We start from the raw sequence: 13125 nt of genomic DNA on the forward strand, positions 1-13125 counted from the left end.
TAAATTGTGAAGCCTCTCGCAGATGATTAGCAAGATTCCCATTTGATCATGTTCCAAACGCAATTCTTAGTTAGAAAGGCATGTAAAAAATGTATTGGTTTTAAAAAATTCCAATCAAGGCAGTCTTTATTTGGCAGGAAAAATTAGTTTAAACGCTTATAGTTGAGGGAACTTACAGATGAATTTCTCTGCCTTTCAATTTTAAAGAATTTCTTAGACTACCATTTTGTTCACAGGAAAATTCATTCAATTATAATTAATTCCTAATTATCTTTCATGAAATCCCTCAGATCAATTTGTCTTTGAGCATCTTATACTTGCCACTAGCAGGAGTGCTTCTGAAATGCTCTTGTTGTAGCATCCAATTGACAGCCTCTCTTTGGTATGGTCTCAGCACAGGAATCAATGCAGGATGCTGGACATCCACTTGGATGGACTGTGTTTCTTGCTGATGTGTCTGCTTCACAAACTGATAGAGCTCATCGATGTCCTGTCCCTCTGGCTCACTCTCTGAATCTTCTTCATCCTCTTCCAACACATCTGTACATCCAACAACAAATGTACTCAAAACAACCCACTTTTTATAACTATAAGCAATTCTTATTCTAAGAACATACTATGCATTTTCCAAACTCTGGGGTCCTGTTCAGTGTGTTTTGGGACTAGAAGGCCCTATCGTTAATTCTTCACTGATCGAAAACCTACCCATCTATCCTTCAAGATAGTTCAATTTTTTCCATGGCATTTTCTTTTGTTGTCCCTGGTTAGAATTAATGTTTTCCCCTGTGTTCATGTAATACCCTTCTATTTGGATATAGCAATATATTGCAATCTGTCTGGTAGTGCAATCATTTATGTGTATTCTTTCCTTGTGCACTGAACTGTAATGCAAAGGCTGTCTTTTGTTTTTATATCTCCTCAGAGTAGCTAGCATACGCTTTGCTCAGTGCAGATATTTAATAAACATTTGAATGTGAATATCTTTTACAGTTTATAAAAGGATAATCTATTTCACTTTTACATCTTGACATAAAAAAACTCCATATGCAGACATAATTTTTCTGTCTAGTAAGACAAGGGTTCCCATTTTATTTCTTATTCTAAAAAAGGACAGGCATTTGGTAGCAGCAGGAGCCAACTAAGAGAGAAGGGCGTAAGCCATTAATACAAATTTGTAATGACATCAGATTCATTTGTTGGGCACAACTGCCCTGTGAGACTTTTGTGCCTACTAGAACATGAAAAAAAGAACCCTCAAAATCTTGAATAAATGTACAAACCCATTTTAGCTTATGATTTATTTCTGAACTCTTTCAAAAAGACCTATACACTTTTAAAGAACATACCTCATATGCCCTAGAATGAAGATTGTACCACAAAATACTTAATTTACTTTTTTCAATAAAAAATATTCCATGTGAGATTTACTCTTACTATTCTTGTGTAATCTAGTATTGATAACTAAATTGGAAGTTTTCCTTTGAAATCCTTTGATGTTTTCCTTTGAACAGTTCAACTTGTAGTATTTTTAAAAAAGCAGAATAATTCTTACCATACCCTTAAAAATTCTAGATGTACTTAAAAGCATCCCTTCCAATCATGAAACCAGAGACTGTCCTCCTTTTAAAGTCTTCAACATGCAAAATGATTTACTTTTATTAGTAATTTATTATTTTTTTAATTACGTGGGCTTCACCCCCAACACTGGGCTTGAATTCATGACCCTGAGATCAAGAGTTGCAGGCTCTATTGACTGAGCCAGCCAGGCGCCCCTACTTTCATTAGTATTATGAAGCTTTGCAAAGAATGTACTACAGAAACAACTCAACAGTCAAGCTTAGAAAGGGATTTCCCAAATATTCCAGTATGTTCTACAATTTGCATCTGAAATAATGCTGACCCACCATGAGCAGGGCTTGGAGAATTTGAGCCGTTTTTCCAGTAGTGTTGATGGGCTGCACCAAGCCATCCACACTCTCCCCTTGGGAACCAATGGCAGACAACTCTGAAGCTGCAGTCCTGACCAAGGATGCAACATCTTGGCAAGAAACAGTAGCAAAGTTAACTGGTCTTTATGGGAAGCAGGCTCTTGAGATTATTTGTCAGACTGCAAAGGAGAGGTGGAATAAGGCCAGCCAAGAATCTCTGGCCATAACAAAATAAAAGCACAAGAATAATGCAAAAATTCCAATCAGCTCAGATCCCTTTGGACTCTATGGACTCTGCAAACATTTCTTGAGAACCTAGTCTGGGCTAAGCACGGTATTTAGCAAATAAAGACACAAATTGGGGGGGCATTTCAGATACGTGTAATTTTGTCACACAGTGATTTTACAGAGGCTGTTTAATTTTATGATGGTTTTATAGTTGTTCTGATTATTATGTATAGGACTTGGGAAAAACCCACAACTCTCAAGTAATGTCAAGTTTTTTAAGTTTATTTATTTTGAGAGAGCGAGAAAGAGAGCACGTGTGCACATGCACAAGCATGGGAAGGGTAGAGAGAGAGAGGGAGAGGGAATCCCAAGCAGGCTCTGCATTGTCAGCGCAGAGCCCTATGGTGGGGCTTGATCTTGAGAACCATGAGATCATGACCTGAGCCAAAATCCAGAGTTGAACACTCAACTGACTGAGCTCCAGGTGTCCTAAGTAATAGCAACTTTTAAGTTTACCTGGAATAATAAAATTGTACAACTTTTCCATCACTCTTTTCATAAGCTGATTAAACTTCTTCATTCTTGAATTTGCATCACTCAAAAAGTCTAGTTTTGCTAGGCCACCTTCCAAAAGATAAATTCCAACCTACAAAGGATTAATCAACACAAAAATAGTGTTAATTGTACTATTACATTCTTCATGAGGACATTAAAAAAAGTTTTTTAATACTGTTTTTAAAGGTATTCACAGTATATGCCCCACAATTGTTAAATATATACCCACCAAATCTCCGTCACAAATTTTTACTTTCAATAACAAATTCATTGTACAAATGCAGTGCCTACTATGTATAAGGCACCATTCAAGTTGCTAGAAAAAAATACTTTCCAACCTGGAACCAAACCTGAGATAAGGTGATAAGAACACCAATTCCACCTACCAAGCGAAAGATTTCCAAATTTGATGAGTATCAGAATAATCAGTTACATTGGTTAAAAATGCAGATTGCCCCAGAAGATTCTGATGCACATGCCAGGATTCTTAAGCACAGTTTGGTGTGGGAATTGCCATTACTAGATCAAACACTACAATGTATAGGAAAACAGATCTTGATTGATGTAAGATAGCTTAATTCTGGTAAAAACAATGCAGCATGAAGTTCCATAGTCAAAAGACTTGAAGTTGAATACTAGCACTGGTATTTAGGAGCTAAAAAAACCCAGGCAAAGTAATCGATTTATTTTGACCCAAGCACTGTCATTTGCAAAATGGAGAGAAGACTATTATGAGATAGCCTAGGTAATACAGTTTTAAACTTCCTAATGGTATATACTCACTAAATGCATTTTCTTTCTTTTCCCTAAATTATCCTGGACCTGATTCCATAATCATGCAGAGTCTCATATTCTTTTACTAAAGAACAAGAATCCAAACCAGCATTATATGGGAATAAGTAACAAAGAATGTATTTTTGTATATATTTGTACTCTGCCTTGTATACACCTAAAGTTAGCTTACTATAGCAGCAAGAAATGTTTAAATATTTATACAAATTGGGATAAGAAGACAGAAGAGATCAAGCCTATGGGGAACATAGACAGAACACAGATAAACAAGCCATGAATTCTTACATACTTCCTATCACCGAGCCACAATTTGGGCTTTCATGATCAACCAGGAGAGGGAATACGTGGTTGCAAAGTTTCATTGTCCAGGGAAGAATTAATTACAATCTAATGCTTCCAACTTTTTTCCTTTCCTTTTGTCAATTCTGAAACTACAGACAGGGCTACAATACAATTTTTTTTTTTCAACGTTTTATTTAATTTTTGGGACAGAGAGAGACAGAGCATGAACGGGGGAGGGGCAGAGAGAGAGGGAGACACAGAATCGGAAACAGGCTCCAGGCTCCGAGCCATCAGCCCAGAGCCTGATGCGGGGCTCGAACTCACGAACCGCGAGATCGTGACCTGGCTGAAGTCGGACGCTTAACCGACTGCGCCACCCAGGCGCCCCCAATACAATTGTTTTTTAATGTGAGAAAGACACAAAAGACACAGTTTTCAATCGAACAAAGGTGAATTTAATAATTTTAATCTTTATGTTCATTTATTTTTGAGAGAGAGAGAGAGCAAGCTCATGCAAGTGGGGGAGGAGCACAGAGAGAGAGGGAGACACAGAATCTGAAGCAGGCTATAGGTTCTGAGTTGTCAACGCAGAGCCTTACACAGGGCTTGAACACGTGAACCATCAGATCATGATCTGAGCTGAAGTCGGACACTTAACTGACTAAGCCACCCAGGTGTCCCTGAACTTAACATTTTAGAATTTCTTATCCTTTCAAGTTTTGGCATGAAGGCATATTAACCTGCTTCACAGTTTATAAAGTACGTCTACTTACATTGTCTCACCGGATTGCAAACACAATTGTATGAGGTAAAAGGAATGATTATTATTTACATTTTATACAGAAAGATGCTGAAATTAAATGATTCACGTAAAGTTACTTGGCTAGTAAACAGAAGAGCCTGAAATGAATTACAAATTTACTCATTCATTTGCTGAAAATCTGTTCAGTATGGGGCATTTTACTAGGCTGTGAAGATAAAATGACTTCATAGTCTACTGAAGGAGAAAAATTTTAAATCTAAGTACACTACAAGTGGCCAAGGCAAAAATAAACATCTGTACAGTGTTGTGGAGGAAGGGCATGTAATACCATCCATGAAGTTTAAGAAAAGATCTCACTCGAGAAGTAAACTCTGAGCCGAATATTAAAGACTGTCCAGGAGTTATTAGGGAACAGGAAGGGAACAACCCAGGCCGAGGGAAGTGTGAAAGCAAAAGCACAGATGCAGAAATAGAGCCAGAAAATGTGCAGGACACAAATCAATTTGGAATTTCTGGAACAAAATAAAAACGAGAGTGATAAAGGATAAGGCTGGAGAGTACACAAGGGTCTATCAAAGAAAGGAGTTACACACAAGATTACACTTAATTCTGTAGGCAGTAAAGAACAGAATTTCATTTCATTCATATTATACCATCCCAGAGACAAAGCAGATGGAGGTGAAAAGGCCAGCAGGGCAATCAAGAACGGCTACAGGAAGAGGGAGAGATGAGGAAGACCAAAAGAAGACACTGAGAGTAGAGCTGGAAGGGAGGAATCCGGGATGTCTTGAAGAAGGACAGCCTGGAAACGATCAGCTAGAAGTATATATTTCTTATAGCTACTGAAAGCCCAAAATAAAGTACACTTTGAAACTTAATGATGAAAGGCTTATTGCTGGCTTTTTACACCTTCCTTCTACGTTAACTTCAAAATGGGACTGCCCAATGCAGAAGAACCTTAAAAGATACCACAGAAATTGAGTACCTTAATAATGCGATTCCCTTCTGGTTTTTGGTAAAGTTTTATTCTTCTCTTCTTTTGTAGCCACCCCAAATCTTCAAGCATTTCACCACTGAAAGATGATTCCACTCGAATACCCTTATCACAAATACTGACTGGCTCGTTGAGTCCTTTTTCTTGTTTCTCTGCATCTTCGCTTTCTGAATTAACATAGATCAGGAACTGACCGCTTGACTCTGAACTCATCAGTGTAAAACTCCTTTCTGAAAAATCTTCAGTTAAACTCTGTTCGGGAAGGAGCTGAAGAGTGAATTCTCCTAGAAATGCCCTCCAAGAATTATCAAAGTGATAGGGAGAAATCACAATATTCAGCTTTACAGACAGAGGAGAAAGAATGCCACCGGTCTCTTCTTTATCAACCGATTTTGCGATGCTCACTGCTTCCAAACACCTCTTCTTATCTCTGTGAGCCACTTCTTCTTGTAGGCTATCACCGAGGATGATGCAGTCAGCAGAAGAGAAATCTGAACCCGAGCAGGGGTGCTCCTCATCAGTTAGAATGAGAGGCTCATTCCTTCTGTCTTCATGCATATTCCAGCGAAGCTGCTGTTGCTTTGCTTCATCAACTCTCACTGGGGGAGCACGTTTCCGTCGGCTGCTCATTTTCAAGTTTTCTTGGTTGGCAACTGTGAACTCTAGAAGACAAAGGCAACAAGTAAGCATTCCAACAGAGGATTTTAGTAATAAAGTGCTCCCAGATGAAGAATTCACCACAAACTAACAGCCCACATACACAATATGAACTCTTCGGAGAGATAAAGCAATGGATAATTTTTTTTTAAATAAGTCAAATACAGGTAAGGACCACACTGACCATAATCTCACGCATCATAGAAATTCTAATGGTCATAACAGTACTTTAATGGATACATTTAATAAAGTTAACATGCTGCATAAAATAAAATACATTTAATGAGCAGTAAGACAGTAAGGTAAATCTCTCAAATATCCTGGAAATGCATAGTTGAAGAGTTTTAGTAACATCTGAACTCATAATCATCACAACAAAAGTTCATTTTTGTTTTATAATTCCAAGGAGTTTATAGAATTTTTAAAAATTCCGAAAAAATATTTTCTCTTTTAAAAGAGGAAGATGAAAATCCAGAATGTATTTCTTTTTGTGGATCAGCAGATAAAAAGGTAACAGGAATAGCTGGGAAGGAATAAGGTGGTGATGGCAACCAGGGTAAATGGAGCAGAGACAATAAAGGAAGAAGAGAAAAAAAAAATGTAGGAAGAAAAAGAAAAAGAAAGCTTTGTCATCTGAGAGGAGGAACTGGTCTGACAGCAGCCTGTATTATGTAGGCCCAAACTAAACTTTTCCCAAAATAATAGCCAATTCCTTCCTATATGAAACACAAACCAACTCACAGAGATTAAATCATAAAGTTGTAATGATGGCTGATGCCTATTCCACCTATTCCAACAATGTAGTTGGGGAAAAAAAAAAAAGGATGTATAAACAATTAAAATTTGGCTTCAGGATAGTTTCAGAAATATTTTCAATTTGGAATGTTTATGGACTGGAAGACTCAAGATGTCAATTCCTAGATACTGATCCACAAAGTAATCCCATTCAAAATCCCAATAGGCTTTTTATTTTTTTATTTTTTAATTTTTGCAGAAACTGACAAGTGATTCCAAAATTTATATTAAAATGCCCAAGATTTAGAAAAGTCAAAATAATTTTGAAAAAGAATAAAGTTGAAAGACTTACACTGACTCCAGGACTTACAATGATGGTAATCAAAACAGTGTGGTAACGGTACACAGACATGGTAATCAAAACAGTATGGTAATAGTATATGATAGATATATAGAGCAATGTAACAAAATAAAGTGTTCTGGAATAGACCTGAAACACATATGGTCAATGATTTTTGAAAGAAACTCAAAGGCAGTCAACAGGCAAAAAGTATCCTTTTCAATAAACAGCCATATGCAAAAAAAAAAAAAAATGAACCTGGATCTTTACCTTATACCACATGTAAAAATTAACTTGAAATACATCAAAAACTGAACTACAAAAGCTAAAACTATAAAACTTCTAGAAGAAAACAGGGGAAAATCTAAGTGACATTAGATTAGGCAAAAAAAATTAATTTAAATGGGTTACAAAAAGCAGAGAATATAAAAAAATTGATAAAGTAAGCTTCAACAAAATTATATACTTTGGCACTTCAAAAGATACTGTTATAAAAATGAGAGGGGAGCCAGACAGGGCACAGTATTTGTAAAACACTATCTGATGAAGGATTTGTATGTGGAATATAAAAAGAACTTTTACAAATCAGCAATAAGACAACCTTATGAAAAAATGACACACACTTCACCAAAGATGATCTACAAGTGGCAAATAAGTACATGAAAACATCTTCACCATCATGTCATTAAGCCAATGCAAATTCAACCTACAAACCACAATAGGAAACTATGTATCCACTAGAATGGTTAAAATTTAAAAGACAGGATGTACAGCAGCCAGAACTGAACTCTCAAACATTCTAAAAGGACAAATTTGTCAATTTCTTATAAAATTAAACACAAACGTTCTGTTCTGCGCAGTCTAGTAATCCTGCCCCTCGATATCTACCAAAGAGAATTAAAAACACAGATTCACAAAAGAGATTTAAATTTGAATGTTAATAGCAGTCAATTATTAGCAGTCAATATTGGAAACAACACAATTGTCCATTACGTGGTAAATGGATAAACCGGTGGAATACTACTCTGTGATCAACTACTGATAAAACATAGATGAATTTTTAAAGCATCATGCTAAGCAAAGGAAGTCAGATGTGTAAGACCATATACTGTAGGATTCTATTTACATGAAATTCTAGAAAAGGCAAACACCTACTGATAGAAAGCAGGTTAGTGGTTACTAGAGGCTAGGAAGTGCCTCAGATCTCTGGTCCCCATCCTGCCACATTAAAGTTGGATTACTATAATATATAATTTATACTTCTGAGAGCTATTTATTTTGAGAGAGAGAGAAAGAGAGAGAGAGAAAGAGAAAGAGAGAGAATCCCAAGCAGGCTCTACCTTACCAGTGCAGAGACAAACTCAGATAAAACCATGAGATCATGACCTGAGCCAAAATCAAGAGTCAGAAGTTTAATCAATTAAGCCACCCAGTAACCCCTTAATAAATCTGATTTTAAAAGCACAAAAAGTAAATACAGGAAAGATTTAAAATTATGAGATTATTAAGAACAGCTTTATTCTAATAAACTTGAAAAATCTACATAAAGTGAGCAATTTACTAACAAAATATAAATGAATAAAATTTATTTTCTTAGTAGCCACGCTGCATGTGGCTTTTTAACTTTAAATAAAGTTAAGTAATACCATAAACTCAGCTGCTCAGTCTCACCAACCACACTTTAAGTGCTCAATAGCCATATGTGACTAGCGGCTACTACACTGGACAGGGCAAATATAAAACCTTCACAAAACTGCAAAAAGGCTATCAAGTATTGTTGGTCGAAGTCAATCATGAGAATTCCATTTCCTTAGCTAGTGACTGCTTTATGAATGTGCAGGTAATAGACTAAAAATCAATCTCTTACTATGGTTAACTATAAGCATCATATCTCCTCTATTATCTTGGAAGAACAATACAGGAAGCCCCTAATAACCTATGTGTGTATCTTTGCCCAATTCTCATCAGAACACAGGCTAGAATACTGGAATTTGGTTATTCTGGAACTTTGAAAAGTTCTGCTCATCAGCTTATTAGTTAACGATGACCACAAATATGCTGTATAACACACCATCTCAAAGCTCAATGCTTCGAGAGAGCAATCACTTATTCTCTTAGATTTGCAGGTTAGCTGAGGGTTGGCTGACCTAGGCTAGGTTTCTGGAGGAGCAGTTCAGCTCGGCTTGAATCCTCCTAGGACCAGCAAAGCAACCCACAAATGTGCATAAGGCCATGGGTGAGGTGTAACAGTGTAAATCCAAACACACAAGTACTCTTCAAAGTGTGGTCATAGCAAAAGCACAAGGTTCCACGAGCTAAAGCAAGGCACACGAATGGGCCCAAAGTCAAGAGGTGGGGAAACATACCATACTTCTTTACTGGGTAGAACTGCTCATGACAGAGTGTGGATACGAGGTAGGGGTTACACAATCTATGACACCAACTCTAATATTAATAACATGGTAATTATGGAATTGTTAACCCTGAAAGCCCCAAAACAAATGGCTATAGAGTCTCACATCTGTAAAACAATGTGGCTTACAGGAGAAAAGAGTCTAATTCTAGCTTTGGCATCGAGTGACTGTGTGGCAGAGGAATAGTTATCTAACCACTCTGTGCCAGTTTTCTCATTTCTAAAATGGGGATGATAGGACTGTGCTTAGAAATAATATTGGGGTGCCTGGATGGCTTAGTCGGTTAAGTGTCCCACTCTTGATTTTGGCTCAGGTTCCGATCTTGTGGTTTGTGAATTTGAGCCCTACACTGGGCTCGGCACTGGCAGTGCGAAGCCTGCTTGCGATTCTCTCTCAAAATAAATAAATAAATGTAAAAAAAATACTGTAAATGCAACAGTATAGTTAACGGAAATCTGGCATATATTCAGTGAACGGTAGCTGCTATTATCATCACCCTCAGAACTGTAAGCTATATATTACAATAATCCAACTTTAATGTGGCAGGGACCATAGATCTGTGTGTCTCAAACTTTACACGTTAGAATCATTTGGGGAACTTAAAAAAAATACTGATGCCCATGTATACCCCAGCCCGTTAAATCAGAACCCAGCACACATTCATGATTTAAAAAAAAAAAAAAAAAAAAAAATTGTTTTGGTCGACTCTTTTTCTAAGGGATTTCTATCCAGGGATAATTTCTTGAACCAAAGAAGATATTATTTGATGAAACTACTTACAACCATAATGTTAACTGGAAGCCAAGAAGTCAAGTACTGGTAAAATTCTATAAATCTCTAATCATATTCCAAATACTTCTGGTTTTCTTCATACCACACGAATCCCATTTTTGGTCATTGTATTTCTTATCGCTTCCCCTTAAATATCAGTGTTTGGGTAAAACATTATATACAGTTTTTTAAATACGGACCACGCTTTATACAATAGTCCTGCATATAAATGTAAAAAGCCTGTTGCTTGAAATGCCCTTTTACGCTTTTCTGTCTGTTGCTGTCCCAATCTTCCCCAGAAAACTTTCCATGAGTGGGCATGCTGAGTTAAGGGCCTCTCCTCCTTGATCCCAACTGCTACAGTGCTCTAGCTTGAAGGACTTGAAAGCTGGGCAGAAACAGTATCCTATTTCCCATTGTACACCCAATGCCAGGTCAGTGCCAGAATGGAAATGATATTCCAAAACAAGGTGAAACAAGTTATCTTGAACTCCCTGAATACCGAATATCCTCCCTCTTTTTTAAGTGCCATGTTTCTTTTTGGACAAGAGTCTCTTAACCACATTCTAGAAGATTATAGGTAATGTGAAACTATTCTTTACTATTTCTGGCCCTGAATGAGACAGAGAAAACTGACTGACCCATATCTTCGACAGAAAACAAAGACAGCTGTTAGAAAAATAAGCATAAAATGTTAAGTTACTATGACATTGTAACAAACGATTACCAATTAAACTTAAATTCAGATTTTTTTCCTCTCCGAATTATTATCTCTCTATTAAAAGACACCTACAAATCCTAAATTATGACAAATCCGTGGTAGACCCAGGTTTAGGCTATTAGGAGCAAAAAGTATACATCTGTCACCCTGCTGCCCAAGGTAAGCCTTACGTAAGCAAAGCCCAATCATTGCTGATTAGTGGAAAGCTCTTAATGATCTAGCATTACCACGATCCTTCTGTAGTTATAACTCCAACAAGATGAGAGTATTTTAATCTACCGAACCCCAAAATATATGTCACATAAACTTAAAAAATGCCCCGGTAAGAAGCTTTTTCACCAGCACATTCTGTTCCCACAAATCTTTGTAGGCTGAACTCTTAATAAAAGATTTGTTTTAATAATTCTACAAGTGCAGTTCTTTTAGGCTTGGGCAAAAAGAGGACATATACACAATAGCATCTTTAAAAAGTAAACTATTTTATTCTCCACTGTTAGCTTATTGGTTAACTCGACCTGGGAAGCTCTAGAAAGAGCAGGTTATCCAGTACAGGCACACTTATCTCGCTAATGCTCAATAGTACTCAGCTTCCAGCATGGTTTCTGATCATAAACCAACATCTAGGATTTCTAACTCCTGGCTAATGTCCAATCACTTAGAAAAAAGTCACGAGATTAATGCCATTATTTTAAAACACTGTATATCTGACAATGACAGTCAATCATCAGATAACAAATCTCTGTTCATAAACCTAGCAGCGACCACGGAGCCAAAATGTACAACGTACAAGGGTGGTCGTGAGTGCGAATGTAATTAATCTGACTCTAAAGGTAGCTGAGAACTTTCAGACTAACTTAGAAGCCTCGCCTCCCGTTTACCACATTACAACCCCGCGCACCTAGAAGCTAGGTAGTCAGCTGCCCAGTTGCAGCCTCCAGGGGAGTTTGTGTTAGGAATGGCGATACCTACTCCGTTTTCCTCCAAAACTCAAAAGCGGTTCAAGGAATCAAAGCTGGGCTGTCAGCGCCAGATCGCTCCCAGCAGGCCCGGCAAACAAGCTACCGCGAGGCCGAGGAGCGCGACAGCCCCTCGGGCGCTCGATCTAAAAACACCGCTGGCCCCAGCCCCCGGGGAGAAGCACAGCCTCCTTTCCCACGGCCCTACCTTCTCCCGGGGGGGCCGCGGCGGTCCAGAGGCCCCCAAGTCTGGGATGGGAAAGGGTCGGGGAGACTCGCGCTGCGGTTCTCTCTCAGCCCTTTAGCTTCCTAGACTCCAGACAACCACTTCGTCTCTCCCAGGGACCTCCGTCTTCGTTTGGAGACGTCTTCCGTCCCCAACCTCTGACCCCTGACCCCCCACCACCCAAGAGCCTACCTGGTTCTCCAAGCCTCTTGAGACTCTCTGCACCAAGGCTCGGGGCTCCACTAAAGCCCCCCACAAGTCCCGGGCAAGCATTCACCACCCACCGAACACCCGTCTGAGATGGGCACGCGCGCTTTACGCTGGTTTGTGTTGGGGTTCCCGGGGGGCCCAGAAACCAGAGCGCCCAGCTACCGGGTGCGCGCTGGAGCGTAGGGTCAAGGTGAACGCGCACGTCGGAGCGCCCCGCCCCTTTTCTCCAGCAATAGCTTCATACGTCGCTTCTGCGCAAGTCCACACGGTTAAAGTCTCGCAGAGGATACGTTGGGATCTCGCGATATCTTTGCCCCAAGCTATTAGGAGTACAGGATTGGCTGGAACCTCTAAGGAGGAGGCGAGGCTCTAAGCAGATATTAGATGTGGGCGGGGCTCCCCGCTGAAGGGGCGGTACTCCGCTTGAAGCTAGTGATGGGAGTGATTGGTGGATTTAATAAAAAGGCAGAAGAGAGTTCTGCAAATGCACCTTTGCTATTGCTTCTAGAAAGCAGCTGCTATCTAGGTATGGATGAACCTTATCTCTGTCAGA

General features: G+C 38.8%; 1 protein-coding gene across 3 annotated transcripts in view; it reads right to left on the bottom strand.

Annotated features, from left to right (window-relative positions):
• Positions 1–12765, bottom strand: part of SHPRH (SNF2 histone linker PHD RING helicase) — a 94236-nt gene extending 81471 nt beyond the window's left edge. For 2 of the 3 annotated variants that reach the window (XM_043592544.1, XM_043592543.1), the window contains exons 1-4: positions 12555–12765; positions 5534–6204; positions 2673–2802; positions 322–540 (exon numbers count right to left, since the gene is read on the bottom strand). In XM_043592544.1, the coding sequence (XP_043448479.1) occupies positions 322–540; positions 2673–2802; positions 5534–6172 (988 nt within the window). In that variant the 5' untranslated portion in view covers positions 6173–6204; positions 12555–12765. Of the gene's footprint in view, positions 1–321; positions 541–2672; positions 2803–5533; positions 6205–12344; positions 12492–12554 lie in introns of those variants that run through there. The other variant, XM_043592545.1, reaches the window with a different exon arrangement.
• Between the last annotated feature and the right edge of the window lie 360 nt (positions 12766–13125).

The sequence above is a fragment of the Prionailurus bengalensis genome, chromosome B2 (genome assembly GCF_016509475.1).
Source record: "Prionailurus bengalensis isolate Pbe53 chromosome B2, Fcat_Pben_1.1_paternal_pri, whole genome shotgun sequence".
In the NCBI taxonomy this organism is placed as follows: domain Eukaryota; kingdom Metazoa; phylum Chordata; class Mammalia; order Carnivora; family Felidae; genus Prionailurus; species Prionailurus bengalensis.